The sequence below is a fragment of the Condylura cristata genome, unplaced genomic scaffold, assembly GCF_000260355.1.
Source record: "Condylura cristata isolate star-nosed mole 26May11 unplaced genomic scaffold, ConCri1.0 scaffold00004, whole genome shotgun sequence".
NCBI classification, from domain to species: Eukaryota; Metazoa; Chordata; class Mammalia; order Eulipotyphla; family Talpidae; genus Condylura; species Condylura cristata.
This window is the reverse complement of record NW_004567105.1, coordinates 3739184-3756165: the sequence shown is the minus strand read 5'-3', so window position 1 is coordinate 3756165 and position 16982 is coordinate 3739184. Positions and strand designations below refer to the sequence as shown.

At 58.0% G+C, this 16982-nt stretch overlaps 1 protein-coding gene and 1 long non-coding RNA gene across 2 annotated transcripts in view; one reads left to right on the top strand and one right to left on the bottom strand.

Moving 5' to 3' along the window:
• SYNGR1 (synaptogyrin 1) overlaps positions 1–5475 on the top strand; it is a 21078-nt gene extending 15603 nt beyond the window's left edge. Inside the window, exon 4 of the mRNA XM_004675646.2 lies at positions 2207–5475. Coding sequence (XP_004675703.1) covers positions 2207–2428 — 222 coding nt within the window. The 3' untranslated portion in view covers positions 2429–5475. The remainder of the gene's footprint in view (positions 1–2206) is intronic.
• Positions 5476–11928: 6453 nt separating this feature from the next.
• Positions 11929–16874, bottom strand: LOC105853189. Its single transcript, XR_001145030.1, has 3 exons — positions 16809–16874; positions 15722–15808; positions 11929–15132 (listed from the first exon to the last, which is right to left on the bottom strand). It is a non-coding gene; the product is annotated as an uncharacterized LOC105853189 (long non-coding RNA).
• Between the last annotated feature and the right edge of the window lie 108 nt (positions 16875–16982).

Below are 16982 nucleotides of genomic sequence, written 5' to 3'. Positions count from 1 at the left end.
AGGACGTCAGCCTCCAGTTCAGCACAGCCTCCCTCCTGGGGCCCGTGGGGCTGGGCAGGAGCCCACCTGTTCCTCCCTCACTGCACAGTTGAGGGGACGATGGTGCCCACACAGGGCCTCGGAACAAAGCCTCAGCCTGAGCACGTGACCTGGGCCGTCTGCGTGCAGCTTGCTGGCTGGGGGGTGCCCGGGCTCCTGGGCTCTGAGCAGAACCCAGCAGGCGTGCCCGCGCCCCTCCGTTGCTCCTGTCTTGTGACCCCTCGAGCAGGATGCTAAGGGAGGCCTTGCCCACTGGGGGCTGGCCACCGAGACCCAGAGGTCACCGGCTCCAGCCCTCTGCAGGAGGCCAGCCCGGATGGCGGCCCGGGGCTCCTCAGAACTCTTCCCACGTGCTTAGTGGCCTGCCTGACTTGGGGTGCTGAGGCACCCCAGGCGCTTTTCACCCTGCTGCTTCTCCGGGCTCCTGCGTCTGAGCCCTCCCAGGCCAGCACCTCAGGCACACAGTACTGACCTGTGGAAAATGCTGACCTTGGCCCAACTCCTGTCGGCTGCTCTGCCGGCCCGGCTCCTGGCGCTTGAGCTCAGGCAGCCCCTTCCGAGAGGGCTCCCCCTCGGCGCTTTCTCCAGTGACACAAATCAGACGTAAATGCCTCGTCACTGGGCTTCTGGAACTTTCTGAAACAAAACCCAAGCACTCTTGGCTCCTTGCCTCTCACTGGTAACCCTTTTGGGTTCCTGGTTGACTCATTGCCTGTTGGGGGAGCTGAGCCAAGGCAAGGAGGTGGGGAGGGCCCTGTCCTCAGAAGGGGCCTGAGGGCCCTGTGTCCAGGCCTGGACTCTGGCACTCACTCTGCCCAGAGCCCCCAGCCCCCAGAGAGGTGCACGCTTGCAGGCGGATTCCCTGAGCTGGAGCATCTCGGGAGAAGGCCTTCCACATGAAACTCAACGTGTGATGTTTCTAGATTTCATCTGCTCCCCTAGCTGGTGTGGTCAGCGTCATCCTTAACACGAACAGACACTTGGCCTGTGAGCAGCACAGGCTTGAATGTGTGGGTCTGCTTGCACCTGGGATGTCCTCGGTGGGTTTGGCATTCACGAATGCAGCCACCCTCGGATGCTGCTGCGTGGACCAAGCAGCTGTGGAACCCGAGGACACGCTCAGCAGCTGGGATGGCCCCAGAGTTTAGTATGGAGCGGGAGCGAGGGGGTGTGTGTCTTAAAACCGATCCCTTGCAGATACCAAGGGATGAGCGTTTAGGCTGGGGGGACCCTAAGTTAAATGTGGATGCCCAGCCGCGGGGCGTGGGGCAGGATGGGCATCCCAAGCCCTGTGTTGCTCAGGGGCTACTGTCACCGCCAAGCTCGAGAGGGACGTCCCCGCCTGTGCGTGCGGGCTGCAGACAGGTCCCAGCTGCTCCTGTGAGGGGCGTGGTGGTGAGATAAGGCTGAGTATCTCCCTGCAGCTCCCTGCAGGATAGCCCCGCTTACAGACGGTCAAAGCTCTGAACCTGCTCCCCGCAGTTTTCCGAACTGGTCTCTTCAGTGTTTCTTTTAGAATCGGTCTAGCAGCCGGTGACCGAGGCCCCAGTTAGCAGTGGCTAAGTGGAGCTCGAGTCCACGGGAGTTCCGTCCGGGGCTGGTGTAGTGGCCCAGCACGGCCCTGACCCTGCAGTTTGCTGCTGGGCCTCGGGTCCATGCCGGCAGCTGGAGCCCCGGACGTCACATCTGCACCCAGCTACAGGGGACAACCCACTGGCCAGAGCAAGTAGCGTGGCACTGGCAAGCTGCCAGAGAGGGATGGCTGCTCGGAAACGACACCCGTTTTCTGTCCCGCCAAAGCGCTCCCCACCCCCTCATTTCGCGTCACCCCCTTGAGAACAGTTTGAGTGGGAAGCTGTCGCCCTTTGGGCCACTTTGACACTCTGCACTGGAAACTCTAGAACTCTAGGTGACTGCGGTGACCCCTGGGTTCAGGAACAAGGGGCGCCTGACTTCCGAGGCTCTCTCTGGCCGGACGGCTTCGGGCCCCTGGGGAGCCCTGGAGGACAGCCTCCTCCGCCGCCAAGCTCGCTTTGTCTCTGGTGCTCTGGGGATGTTCAGCGCTCTCTTGCCTGTGTCCTGTGAACTAACACCACTAACCCGTGCTCTTGTCTCTCTCCCCTAACCGTCCCTCCCGCCTGTCCTTGTCCGCCGGCCCCGTCCCCAGGCGGGCCAGGCTGTGCTGGCCTTCCAGCGGTACCAGATTGGCGCCGACTCGGCCCTCTTCTCCCAGGACTACATGGACCCCAGCCAGGACTCCAGCATGCCTTACGCCCCCTACGTGGAGCCCAGCGCCGGGCCGGACGCCGCTGGCATGGGCAGCACCTACCAGCAGCCGGCCGCCGCCTTCGACGCCGAGCCCCAGGGCTACCAGTCGCAGGGCTACTGAGCCGTGACCCGCCGCCCCCGCCTGCCCTGCCCCAGCCCGGTGCCCCGTCCCCTCCCCGCAGACCGGCCCGCTCCCCCCCAGGCCACCCTGTGCAGTGCCCCGGCAGCCGCCAGGCTGCTCCGCTGAGGCCCAGGGTCAGGATGGCAGGAGGGCGTCGGCGTGGGGTCTGCGGGTGCCAGCGTGTGTGGCAGGCCCGGGCGTCTCGGCCACTGTGTCGTTGAGCGTCCGCTGGGAGTCGGGCCTGCCCTGGGCACAGGCCGTGAGGGAGAAGTGGGCCCTGGACCGGGGCAGAAGGCCAGGAAGGGGCCTGTTGGCACCAGAGGTAGGAATGGAGGACGGAGACGGGTGAGCCGGAGTGTGGCTGCTGGGCGCGTGTGGGGGTTCCGTGGCTGTCTCCGGTTTACGGCTGAGGAAACGGGCCTAGCGGTCAGGGTCCCTCGCTGGGAGACCGCGGTCCCTGGCAGTGGGTGAGGGGCCGAGCCCGGGCCCGACTGCACAGCTCCTGCTCCTCTTCCCCCTTTTCTCTGGCCCCAAGCCTGAGCCCCACCACTCAGTGTTACCCGACTCTGGGAGGCCTTAGGGACCTCAGCCCGTGGGACACCCTGTTCTGCTGCAAGCTGAGGGCCTGTTCAGCCCCCGAGGCTCCCCAGCGAGGTTGCCCCACCCGCCCCCGCCCAGGCCTGCCCCGGAGGCTCACCCCGCTGGCTCTGAGCGCTCAGTGCCGAGTCCCACCCGGAGCTCCGGCCACCCCGGATGGCCCCCGTGCAGCTGTGCACTGTCCCTGCCTCTGGGAAGGGCCCAGGACCGGGCGGGCAGGCCCAGGAGGGGCCATGGCCCCTGGTCACAGCGAGTGGGTGTGAGGTTGGGCGCGCTGCCCAGGTTTCTCGGTCTCTGCCACCCAGCAAGTGTCCGGGCCCTGCTCGGTGACCTCCCAGGACACTGAGCTCCTCTGGGACACTGCGTCATCTCTTCCTCGGCCAGCGTTGGCCAGGGGCTGAGAGCACAGTGGGGGTCCTTCCTCTCCCGGGGAGACAGCGAGGAAGGTGCTCAGGACGCAGCCAGGCCGGCCTGCCAGCCGCTGCCATCAGCAAGCCCCCTCCGGGGTGGACAGTGAGCCCCTGGGCACGCCAGGCCAGGGAGACCCTGGCACTCACGGGGGAGGGTGGCACTCGTGCCCAGCAGCCCCAAGGGTGTTGTGGGGGGCATAAGGTAGACTTTCACTGAGCCTTAAAGGGGTGGGGAGACCCTGAAGGCTGGGCAGACTGGGGGTCCAGCAGCTTCCTCGCGGGCCAGGGGACATGGGTCAGCTCTGTGCTAGCCCACGGTGTTTCCCCTGCCTCCAAGAACCCTAAGAGGCAGGTAACCCGCTCATTCGCCCATCGCTTCAGCAGTGACAGGGCCCTGGGGCACCCCGCCCAGAGGAGCGACCCAAGTGCTGAGGCCCCGGGTGTCCTGAGCACGAGGGGCGCAGCAGTGAGGGGAGAGAAGACTTGGCGGGCAGGGAGGGGCTCCGCTGTCCCCCCAACAAAGGGGAATCGGACTGGGCTGGGGCGCTGGCGGTGGGTGGGTCTGCGCGGGCTCAAGTCCCCCAAAGACAGCAGTGACCAGAGAGGCCCACGGTCCGCCTCTGGGATGAGATCGGTCGGTCTGGTTCTCTCCTGAGGGGACCCAGGTGGGGACAGCATGGGGCCGGGCTGGCACTGGGCTGGCACTGGGCCCTGTTCCAGGCCAGAGGCTGTGGAAGCAGGTGGGTGCGTTGCTGGCTTCGTGGAGTCCGTGCCCATTGCAGGCGGCTGTGAGCGGCCCTCCCCTCCCCACGCCCCTCCCACGGCACCCAGGGTGCTCCCCCGTCCCTCCTTGGGTACCAGCCAGCTGCTGCTGATCTGGGCCGGAGGGCTGGGTGCCAGTTTGGCCTCACCCAACCCTGGCGTTTATACGGACCCTCCAGCCGCCCGGACTGGGAAAGTCGCCAGACCCCCACCACCACCAGGAGTGGGGTGCCGGGTGTCTCACCCGGCTTTCCCTAGTCCAGACCTGAGCCCACCGGCAGGCTGGGTGCCGGCCAGGCTGTCCTGGGTGGACGAGGCGCCGAGGAGAGGCCGAGGGACCGGAGGACAGGGTCTGGATGGACGGGGGCTGCTGTCCCCTGCGGGGGGCCCAGAGGAAGCCCGCCCCGTCGGCCAGCGTGCGTCCCCCCGTTCCGGCCCCCCTGCGCCTTCCACCTCCCCTTGGCTCCCCAGCCTTTCCTTGGAGAAGGGCCCCTGCACCTTGACCTTGGAGGATCTGGGCCCCTCCTCCCACCAAGCACAAGAGAGGGCCCAGGGCTGGGTCCCCCCACGTTTAGACTCCAAACTGAGAGAGGCCAAATGGGGCCAGGACACAGCAAGTGTCCGGAGCCCAGCCCAGAGCCGGGGGGTGGGGACCGCTTCTTGCCGCCCGGTGGACACTTACCCTGCGTCCTCAGCGGCTGTGTCCACCCTGTGCTGGTGGCTCGTGTCCTGCGCTGGGGCCGTGACCACCGAGGGGCTCATTCCCGGGGGCCCGCGTCTGCTCCCCACTGCTACCTTCCCTGGTGATCTTTGATCTCCAGAGACTCTTGGAGGGGGTCCCCGGCTTCTCCCATTTAACCACGAGCCCCCACTTGTTAGCCCTCCGGGGGCCCGACCTTGGCCCAAGACCCCTTTGCGTCTGTATGGAACACGGGGGCACCCTCCGGGGCTGGGGGGGCGGCTGGCCGGGCGTCTCCGCGCTGCCCCCTGCTGCCCTCCCCTGGCCCTCCCGCAGAGTTACTGCCTGTGTATAGTATAAATATATATTTTCTATATATAAGATGTATTATATAAGGCTCCACAGATACATCCGTGTGCGTGCAGTGAAGGGTGGTCCCCACCCTGGGCCCCCTCTGGGCCCCCCACCTGGTTAAGTTTCTCAAGAGTGAACCCAGTGGCCCTGCGGCACCCCCCTTTCTGACGTTGTCCGTTTGTGGTGAACCCAGTGAAGGTGGTGACTTCTGGTGACTCTAATAAAGTGCAGACCAGCCCCTGCGACTGCGCACGTGAGCCTCTGTTCTGTGTGAGTGTGGCCTGGGTTGCCCCGCGCCCCCCGGGGTCACCGCTGTGTCCTTCACCTTTAATCACACACTATCTTCTCGTAGCATGTAAAAATCTACACCTCAAGCCATGTGTACCTGCGCACCGCCGTCGCCGGCCTCTCGCCTGGTCTCTTCCCGAGCCCCAGAGGCAGCCGCAGTCGGAGCTGGGCCTCACCCCCCACCCCACCCCACTTCCCTGCTTGCCTCCACGTGCTGGCAGGACCCCGAGTTTACAGTCAGTAGCCCTGAGCTGGCACGGTGTCTCTGGTCCTGTAAGTACCAGGCTTTGTGCTGGGCCAGCAGTGGGTGTTGTGCCTGGGAAGTGGGCGGCCGCTGCCATCACGGTGGACTTCCGGCCCGGGAGCGGGTGGGGGTGCGAGCAGGACGAGCTGTGTTAAGTGCGGAGAGGTGCAGGGGAGACCGGGGCTCAGAGACAGCCCCTCTAGCAGGTGGCTGCGCCGGAGGTTTCTGCCTGGGCAGGGAGACAGGTGAGCATTTTGGGGAGCGGAGGCGGAAGGTGTCCCTGGCTTGGAAAGACCCTGAGGGTGGGGACCAGCAGGTGTGGCAGACAGACTGAGGAGGGGCAAGCCCGAGCGGGAGAGGCTGGAGCTCCGCCCGCCCCGCCTGCCGGAGGAGCCCACCATGGGTTCTGGGTGCTGGCTGTCGTGCGCTGGCCGCACCCCTTTCCACCCTCAGGTCCCACCCTCGCCTGGCCGGGAGAACTGCCACGTCTGCCCTTCACAGCTGTGGGCCCGGCTTGACGCCAAGTCTGTACAAAGCCCGGGGGCGGCAGGTGGGCAGCCCTGGGCCAGCCAGGTTGGTCCCTGCCCGTCCCCCGCCGTGATGACGTGGAGGGATTGGTCATGGGTGGGGACTCCAGGAGGGGCCAGTTGGGGCTGGTGGGTTCCTTTCGCTTTCTAAGAAGCCTGAGTGTGGCACCCGCTTGCCACCCAAAGAGCTCAGCCACCTGGGACCACGGGGCTGCTGCCCACGGAAGAAGTAGCCCAGCTCCAGCCCTGCTGGGCACCCTGGACCTCTCCTGTAAGAACTCTTCCCGGACGCCCTCCTTGGTCCCCGGTCCAGAGGGGAGTTAATGAAATGGGGGCCCACCGGACAGCGGGGTGGTGCTGTTGCGGTAACAGCTACAATGAGCAGCCGCGCGCCTTCCCTTCGCACTTTCTGTCTCTTCACTGCAGGGCTTTCTCCCCTCTGCAGGCCCCAGAGCTCTGGTCACATATTACCTGCAATCTGCTCGGGTGGGGGAGCATGGGAGGGGGAGGGCGATGAGGCTTACGTGGAAAAGCTGCCCGGTGGGTTGCGCAGAGCAGAGCAGAGCCCAGTGCGGCCTCTGGGGCCTTCTGGGGCGAGGAGCTTCACGGCCCCGGCCGGTGAGATACGGTTTCCAAGATGCTGTCACTGGAGGCCACTCGCTGCACTGGGAAACACCTTTAAAAAGGGACTGAATGGTTAGGGGAACTGGGGAAACGGGGTGACCCCTTCAAAAGAAGTGCTTGTCACAATCCCGGCCAGTCTGGCAATTTCCAGTTCAAGCTGGAAACACGGGGACTCGTGTTCCGAAAGCAGTCGGTCCCTGAACGGCGCGGAAGGGACCCAGGCAGCGTTCCATGGCTGACATGTGCCGGGTGATGACGAGTGCGAGCGACACCGGCACTTAAAATCGCCCCCCTGAACGATATCTTGTCATTTTATGTAATACAACGAAAATAGCAGCTACCGTGATGCCTGAGTGGTCATGAGACTTCTGGCTCGTTTGTCAGAAAATGTGTGGAGTAAGTCAGCGAAATGCACGCCTTCGGCAGCTTCATTGCAACAGATGTAGTTGCAGACTACCATGGTCCTCGCCATGGAGGATGGCCATTGCTTCATGATTTTTAACCTTGAGAAGCTCTTCCAGCTGTGGCAGCTGTCACTGGGCTTGTTAAGGATATTTCATAGACTACTCCATTCGGAGACGTTTCTGACGCATTATTTCAAAATACAGATTTTAGTACATCTAGAGCTAATGAATGTCGAACAATTTTTTCTAAAAAGACATACAGATCCATTTCACCTAAGGCTGAATTTAACTTTGCATGAAAGTTTACACAGTGCTGTTGCAATGTTCCCTCCCATGTTTTCTGTAACTTGAGGAGATGACGTCACCGCTCGTTCATCGGATTGCGTGTCTTTGGCTATCGGGAAACATTCGTTTCGTATGAAAATAGAATTTTTGTCCACGAATGTGATGATCTTTAAACTTAATTTCTACTTCTAAGCCCATGAATTTGTGCTTTGCGATGTTGCTGCAGTTTTTAGAACCAGAGATTCTAAATTCTGAGGACTTCTAGTTCCCGGATATGCGTCGCTTCACTGCACCGTGTATGTTTGTTTTGGAGTAACTTGCCGTGGGGGTGCTGAGGGCTCCCGCCGCACTTGGGGGGGCGAGAGGGGGGGGCTCTGTTTGCATGTGTCTGTGGGGCACCTTCTCCCGCCATGGCGTCTGTAGAGTGTTGCCATCTACTGTCGTCAGTCTGGGCACAGATCCCAGCCCCCTGCAGCCGGCCTGCCCAGCCATGTGGGTGCACAGCGGGTGGCCAGGCCAAAACCTCAGCACCAGCCCCCCCCCCCCCACTTCATGGCAGGAGCCGGCTCACTGACACCAGCTTGCTTCTCTGCGCCTGCACACGCGTCACTGGCCATCTCCTTAGCAACAGAAAGTTAAGAGGAAATGATAAAGAATTCCAAGGTAGTGAGGAGAGAGCCTTAAACCCAGAGCAGGGTCCCCGGAGAGTGGCCCCTGGGTGACCACGGGGCTCATGCCAGTGCGTCCAGCCCCAACCCGACCCTGATCCCAGACCCCACTCCATCCCCCCACTTTTTGATTCTGAATCTTTTTTCCTCCTCCTCCTCTGAATCGCCCGTCAGTTCCATAGCTAGGCTTGATTGTGGGCCGTGCTACTGAGATTTAGTAACAACAGATCCTGGGTCTTCATCCAGTTTAGGTTCCTGGCACAGAGCTCTTTAAACCTGGAGTCTGTGAATGAGAAGCGCAAAGAGAAGTGTCCTTGAAGTCTTTTGTGCCTGCGGTTCCTCTGCCTGAATACTCTGTCTCCTCCCAGGCCTCTCCTAACTCGCCCTCTGAATGGGACCACCTTTTTCAAGTCTTTTTGTTGCAACCCACAGCTGGCAGTCCGAACGTAGGAGACTCGGGAGACACAAAAGAAACTGAAGCAGGAGCCTGGGGTCTGAAGTCCGAAGTCTGTTTATTAGGACAGCCCATGGGTATATATAGGGCCCCAAGGTGCAGGGAAAAACAGGAAATGTGCCCGATGCCAGGGGTGGGGTGCATGATTGTACCGACCTAGGTGCTTCTTGTAGCTTCTGCTTGATACAAAGTGGGCTGCAGCTATTTGCAGGACAGAGTGTGCTGTGCTCTGCTGACTTGTTTGTTGGCCTCACTGGGCAGTGTGCTCACCCATGCACAACCTTAGCCAGGGCGGACAGGTGCACTTGAGGTCCTGCAGAGTTAGCCACATCTTTTATTTAATTATTTTTCAAGATTTATTTCTTCATGCATACGAGAACTGGGGTACAGGCCAGAGGTTTGGGGGGTGAGAGGACTCACCAGAGACAGAGTGGGGAGCAGAGCAGGCAGATAGACTGAAACACTGCTGAGGGGAGCAGTGGTGAGACAGGAGAGGTCTGCTGCGCCTTGCGGGTCACTCCCTGGCCGGGGGTTGAGCTCAAGCTACAGTGGCTGCGGACAGCTTCACAGTGCTGTGCTTTGACCTGTTGCAGCACCAGGGAGGCCCCGGTTCTGCCTTTTAAAGCTGCAGCCCCATCCCCTTTATTTTCCGTGGTAGCTCCGTTTACCACCTGATTCATCTTCCTGTTCGTTTCTAGCTCTCCTTGCTGAATTTTTAAGCCTCACGCAATCAGGGATTTTGTCATTGCTCTGCCCCCAGTACAAAGTTCTGGCGTGTAGGCGGTGCTTCATTGAGAGACTGCTGAGTTTGTGAATCAACCTTGCCACCAAGGTTCTCCCTGTGTTCTCCGAGTCAGAAGAAAGCACTGTCACCCCCCACAGACCCGCCCTGGGGCGGGGGCTGGGATTGTCCTGGATGGGTCCCATCCTTCCAAACCTCAAAGCATCTGCACCATCTTATGAACTCAGTTTCCTGAGTGAAGCACCCTTCCCGCCACCCCTTCTGACACTTCTTGTTTCCGCCCTCGCGTGGCAGATGCAGGCATGGGCTCACGCTACTGTGAGTTGCACAGTGCGGGTGTTTCTGTGTCCTCTCCATCTTCGGCCCTCTCCCAGCCAGGTTCGGCCAGCGCCAGGAGTCCGGCCACTTCCCTGACTCCCCCCCTCCACTTCTGACCAGCTGCCCGGTCTTGGTCTTTCTCTTTTGCCACTTCTGGTATTTCTGAAGCCTGGTGGCCACCCCCTGGGTGGGGCCACACCTCCTCCCCCCAGCAGCCTCCTGTTATCTCCGAGCCTCCGGTGCTGGGCTCCCTGCCTGCCTGCCTGCCCCTGGACCCAGGCTCATCTCCCTAAAACAAAAGCATGACCATGTGATGTTTCCACTTAGGTGAATCCCCACCCTTTCCTGCCCACTACCCCCACTCCAACCTGCTGTCCCAACCCGCCCCCCACCACCGCCAGCCCCCACTCCTACTGCCCCAGCACACAGCGCTCGGCTGCCTGCAACGACCATTCTCCACTCTGCCTGTCCCGCCCGCTCTCCTCCTGGACCTAACGCAGGGTCACCTCCCCTGGGAAGTCTTCCCTGACTTCTCTCATGCCCCTGGCAATCTGTAGTTACATTCTTCTCTTGGGTGCTCACCTCCTGAGCAAAGTAACCTTGGCTGAGAAGGTAACAGGTTTGGGGTCCAGGAGGCCCAGAAGGTGAGGCCTGGTAAGCACCTTCTGTGTGACTGGATCCGTTCCCAGAATGCCAAGGTCAAGCCGTAGAAGCATATGGCGTGGGAGTAGGAAGTGGGTCTGGGACAGAGGAGACAACACGTTTGTAGCAGATTCTATGTTCTTCTGCTAAATGTTTGCCGATGTTACTTCATTTAGTTGTCATAGCATCCCTGGGAGGTAGGGCCTTCAGGAATAAAGAATGGGTGTATAGGATTTCTAAAACTAATAAGGGCAGCCCTTCAAGCCAGCAAGAGAGAGAAGAGATTACTTAGCAAAAGATTGGCTTTCTGTATGGAAACCATTAAGCTGATCCCTGGCACTGTATTAAAACTTCAAATACAGTAGACATTATCATTTAAGAAAATATTGATTTAAATTTAGGGTAGGAAAGGCTTAGAATAACACAGGAGGCAGAGACTCTAAAGGAAAATTCTGAGATCTGGTTACATAAAAATGTAAATGTTCCGTGTGTCAAAAAATAATGTGTGGAAGACAGCAGAAAAGTACTTCCAACATGTTAGCAGATAGAAATTCAGGTTCATGAGCTAAACAGACACTTCAAAATAGGAAGCGGTATAGGTAGTGCCGCGTGAGTATCCCCAAAATTCCATTTTCCTAGTCATCAGAGTAAAATGCACGTGAACGCAAACAGGTTCTCTGTTGACTCGCCATGTTCTCAAACATTTGTTTTCTTTCCCCCGCCCGCCACTCAGCACTTGTTTTAATAACGGGGTGAAGCCATCCTGAAACTAACCATGTTGGAAACTTCCGCTTTAATTTTTTCGTGGCACTTCCATCTGAAGGATTATACGAGCTTGAGGAGGCCCTCCCTGGTTCTGGGTCCTTCTGGAAAGACCACCTGTGAGGACCTCTTGGTCTTACCGTGAAGTGGGAGCCTCCAGCAGCTGTTCCGGAAGCCCCCACATCTGCTGCCTAAGACTCAGATGTTACGTATGTCATTTGGTTACGTAAGCTGGTCTGTAAGGAAAAGGCCTTTTTTCCCGAGTCTGGAGTTTGGGTGCTCTGGGCAGGAAGGGTGTGTGCGTGTGCACCTGTCGGGCAGGTGTGTGTGCGTCACGTGCCTCTGCCGCTCCCACCATTTGCAAACAGGAGGATGACTCGGGGCGCAGGCCCCTTCAGCCTCCCCAGGGAGGCCCCGAGCTTTAATACAAACCACTGAGCCTGTGACCTCGAGATGAGCCCCGTGTGTGAGAGCTGGTTTGGCCTGACTCCCCAGGTGAGGAGGGAAGGGAGGGGATGTCCCCACCTCACCCCCACCCACAGTCAGGGACTAGGAGCTAACGCATTGGATGGGAGCCAGACTGCTCTCCCACCTGGGGCCGGGGGTGGGAGCCTGCTTGCCAGGTGAAGGGGCCCTATTTAGGGCATTCACCCCGGTGGGAGGTCAGCCAGGCCCGCCTGGAGGCCGATGGGACCGGAGAAGAGGAACAGCAAGTATGTGCCTTTGGAGAATCCCAGGCTGCAGGCTGCGCGGCTGGGCCTCCAGAGAAAGCTGCCTTCGCTCTCCCCAAACTGCCACGACTTCCTCAGCGGTGGTGTTATGGCAGTTTCCCAGAGCAATCAGATGGCACAGAGAGGTGGAGAGAGGAAGTTACTAGTCACCCGGCGGGCTAGGTGGGATCGGTCCCAAAAGGCTGAGCCCCGAAGTCTAGCAAGGGTGAGGTTTTCTACAGGTTGTGTGAGGAGCCTCCTCATCCCACCCATCCCAGCATGAGCATTCTTTGTTGTCTGGGAAGGCGGGCCAGGTAGCCAGCAGCGTTGCGGGCACCTTCTGCTCCAGCAAGGAGCGACATGCAAGCCACATACTCCCCCAAGCAGCGGGGAAGGTGCCCGGCCTAAGCGGACCTGGGAACTTCCTGCTTCCGTGGAAGCCGCATTTACGGACCCTGAGCCAGGCTCTCCTGGGAGTGCAGCCCAGTGATGTCACCAGAAGGCAGGAAGGGCCTGTTTCTGGGGAGCAGGGCAGTGGTCCAGAGGAAGCGAGGCAGCCGAGGGGGCAGGGGCCTGGGAGCGGCTGGGAAGGCCCCTGGGACGCCAGCTGCCAGCCTGGGCAGTGTGCCGAGGCTCGGCTGTTAGCCCAGGGCGTCGCCCGCTGGGTAGAGGATTTAGAGCCTGCAGGTAGGGCAGGGGAACAGACCGCTCAGCCAGGAGAGCAGAAAAACCCAACTGTAGACTAGAAGACGGCTTGGCAAACGCTAGAAAAACCTTTCAAATGTGCGAGCTCTTTCAGTCAACGAAACCCTCACTGGAGTTAATCCTAAGGGCTGAGGCAGGGAACCCCCCCCCCCAACCTCACACAACCTTCCCGAATGAATGTGGCGACAGGTCACAGCCAGCGGTAGCATCTGTGGCAATCAGTTGTCAGTCTTGAAGGCTCGCCACCCCTTTGAGCCCCACGTTAGCCCAGCGAAGCGCTCCCACCGGTAAATGCATGAAGGAGGAGCAGGGTGTCTCCCTGGACCAGTGTGTAGATGTGTTTATTTTTTAGAGTAGTTTTAGGTCGACATAAAAATTGAATAGGAAGGAGACTGCAATATGGAAAATGTTTAATAATAAAAAATAAATTTAAGACAATTGCATAGGAGATAGAGAACTCCCAGAAATTATTTTCTTCCTGCTTACTCCTAACATCTTGCGTAAAGGAGGCGCATTTATTACCACTGGTGAACAAATGGTACTGACAGATCATAACTCAGGAAGGGCCTGGCGGCCCCCTGGGGAATCCTCTCACCTCCCTCCCCTGAGCCTCTGGTCTGCACCCACCCAGCTCTTTACGCATAAATAAATAAATCTTTAAAAAAAGAAAATTCCACTTCTTCACAAGGCTTTCTTGTTCAGTTCCTTTATCTCTGATGCTGTTTCATTGTGGGGGGCTGAGGGCCAGGGGGGAGCCCATAGTGGTGGAAACTTTCCCCTCCTGTAGGACGCCCTGGTGCTTCCATCTTGCAGTTACAAATAAAGCTGCTGTGCTCGTCTGTACGCAGGTTCTTGTGTGCATGTAATTTTCTACTCATTTGGCTAAATACTGAGGCACGTAATTGCTAGATTATACTGTAGGACTAGTTTTGCCTTGTAAGAAGACGCTGGCTGTCTGTGCCCGCACGGTTCTGTATCCACACAAGGAAGGAAGATCCTGCCACGCCGCGTCCTCACCCACACTCCGTGTCCGAGCCGTTCGCACAGGGGTGCAGCTGTGTCTCTCGTGTCTGCAGCTGCATTTCCCTGATGACATCTGATGGGAACATTCCCCCTCTGCTCGTTTGCCATCTACTCCGGGATTAGCCCTCGGCTTCGGTGATGCTTCCTGCAGGAAGTGCCGTAGTCCTAGACCAGGGCCCGGGAGCTTGAAACAGTAAGCATCTGTGGGCGCCGCGGGGTGAAGCCCCTCGTGATTGGGTGCGAGGTGGCTCTGCTCAGGCTGGAGGGGGCTGCGTGTCACGGTGCATTCCGGTCTGCTGGGGCTGCTGCCCAGCCTCTGCGGGCTCCGGGTCCGAGGGGGTCCTCTGCCCCACCTGCCTTACACCTGCTTCGGACACTGTAGCCAACTAAGAACTCGATTTTGGTGAATGTTCCAACATAATCGGCTTCCTTCGTAATCTCCGGTTGATTGTGTTATGAGCTTTAGAATGTTATTTGCAGCTGACTTCTCCAGGTGGCCAGAGACATTCTTGTGCAGAGAAGGTTAAGAACTCCTGGGGACAGGTCAGCCGGGTACCCCGGAATGGAGTCCTGAGATACAGTTAACCAAGGAGGCGACAGGAACGGGCTCATCCAACCTGACAGTAGCTTCACCGTGGGCTATCATGAGGGAAATAAACATTTTATTGTGGAAGAATGAAATAAAAAAGTTAACTCTGTGGAAAAAACAGGTAATAAATAATCTTCAATGTCTGCAAAGGTGAAGCAAGAAATAGACATGCATTTACATATTATGGAAAGGGTCTGCAGGATATTTATCAAATTACTTGTCACCAGGTGATGGTGGGATGTGTGTGGTTTAATATTTTTTCTCCACTCTCAGTTTCTGCATTGACCATGTATTGTTCTTGTAAGACATAGAATCGTATTGCGAGTTCCTTCTTTAATCAGCTTTCTCGGGGCATACCTTACATATAATAAAGTTCACCACTTCCAGGGTACAGTGTGATGGATTCTGACAAACATTCACAACTGTGTAACTACACCAGCATCAAGCCATAGAACACCCCAGCACCAGGAAAAGCCCTTGAGCCTGTCTGCCTTCCCAGCCCCATAACCCCCGGTCTGCTTTGGGTCAATATAGTTTTCCTAACAGTTACTTATCAGAGAAAGTAAACAACCGATCGATGCTTACAGATGCCAGGTAAATTGCCCAAGACGGGTGGTCACGGTCTTGGCTCCCCTTTATTCTGTTCTCTCGCTCTCCTTCCCTCTCCCGCCCCCGCCCAGTGTCCCTCCGGCCACCACACGCGTGGGCTGAGTCCTCCACTGCTTCTCTGGGCAGGGCTCCCCTCTCGGCCTCCTGTGCCCCCCCAGCAGCGGTCAGGTTGCTTGATGGGGCACTCGCTGGCTGCCAGGTGCTGTATCCACTCCCTTCCCAGCCGTCCCATGAAGAGGACCATAAAGTGTGACCGTTTGCCGTCACTTCAACTCCCTGGGCCTCAGTTTCCCTGAAATTTCACCAAGCTGGAATAAGAAGTAAGCAAGTTATTATAAAAAAAAAAAATTCAGCAGGTGCCAGACAGACAGTAGGAGTTCAATGTGTTTATTATCTTCACTTTTTTAAAATGTAAGCTGAATGCAACAAACATACAGGTCAAGTCCACACATCTCACTAAACTCTCGTGTTAGACAGTCACCCCATTTTACATGGGGGGGGCAGAGAGGCTCAGGGAGGGCAGGTGGCTTGTTCAAGATCACTCAGGTGAAAGGATGAATAGATTAGGCACCAAGTCCTGATTCTTTTCAGACTCTTCCTCCAGACAAAGCCACTGCCTCCTCTTTCCCCTTTTATGGCAGAGACTGCTCATAACTCCCCGGTAGTCACTTCCCAATTCTTCTTTAGTAACAGAAGTTGTTTGTAGTTGGGCAATCTGTAGCTCAGAGTAAAGCCAGTATTTCTGACCTCTGTCTGGCTGAACATGGCGCAAGGTTTATAGGCACTTCAATGTAAGAAGTGTTGCATGGAAGTGCTGGAGATCTCCTTAAAAGTGAAGGGAGATTGCTTGTAAGGAGACTATTTAATATATTTTTTAAGAGGAAGAGAGAAAAGTACCTTCTTCCTACTTCCTCTCTTCTTCCTGTCGGCTGAACTCAGATGAAATGGCTGGCTCTTCAGCAGCCATCTTGGGCCATCTGGCAGCTGGTGGTTAGACAGCAAGACGTTGAGTCAGCATCCACTTAGAATGCCTCCCCTCCCCGCCCTGAGTCATCAGCTCTTCTCTAGTAAGTCTCCTGTCAGCATTTAAACAGGCTGATTACCACCCCCAACCTAAAAAACAAAGCCCTCCTTCAACTCCATGTCCCTTCCATGTTTCTCTCTTCCCAGTCCACCAAGTGGGAAGAACCACTCAGTCTCAAGATCTCCATGTCACCATTTCCCAAGCACTCAGCTCATGACATCTGAGCTCTGTCCTCCCATCCTACCTGAAGGGCTTAAGAAGGCTAAATCATTGCCCTTTCCTCAGAGCTCTCAAAAGCATGTGCTCCAAGTCCTTTCTGGAAGCCCTGCCCCTGGGCTCTGTGCACCTGTTCCCCTGCTCTCTGGCTGCTCCTTCCTTCCCGCTGCCTGTGCCACCTCAGCGTCTGCTCTCGGTCAGGTACTCTCTACCCAGACTTCTTTGCCTGCGTGTCTCCAGAGCAACTAAAAATCACCTTATGCAAACTGAACTCAAGGATATTCCCTCCCTTTCCCCCCAAACCCAGCTGTTCTTGCCAGAAACCTGGGAGACTAACATCTCATCCTTCTGCCATCCCCCACCAACCCATGAAGTTCGACTTCCAAGTGAAGTCTGCAGGCAGCCATGGGCAGACTTAAGTCGCGACCAGCTCTTGCCTAGAAGAGCACAGCCATCCCCTAATTCGTCTTCCTGTCTCCTCTCCACGGCCCTAAAAGTCTGTTTTGTACAGTCGTCAAAGGGATCTTTCCACCAGTGGGATCCTTTTCATGGCTTGCTCAGAAGTCAGCCCCTTTGCCCTCCAGATGGACATCGGGCTCCTGCCTGGCCGGGAGGCCCTGCTGGTTCCGATGCACCTTCCCATCCCGCCTCCCCTTCCCGCTGCGGTCCCAGCAGCGCTTCTTGAATCTTCTAGAACCCACACGGTCCCCTCGCTAGGGCCTGTGTCCTGGCCGCCCCGTCCACCTGGCCTCCCGCCGCTGCTGCCACTTGAGACCGCACTTCCAGGCACAGCTGTCACTTTGCTCTCTGGCCCTCAGCGCCGCTGGAAATGACGTCAGAATGTAAACACTGCCTCCCCGTGGAAATGCTAGCGCTTCCGGAGCTTGTCTGCAGGTTGCTGTACTGATTGGGCCAGGC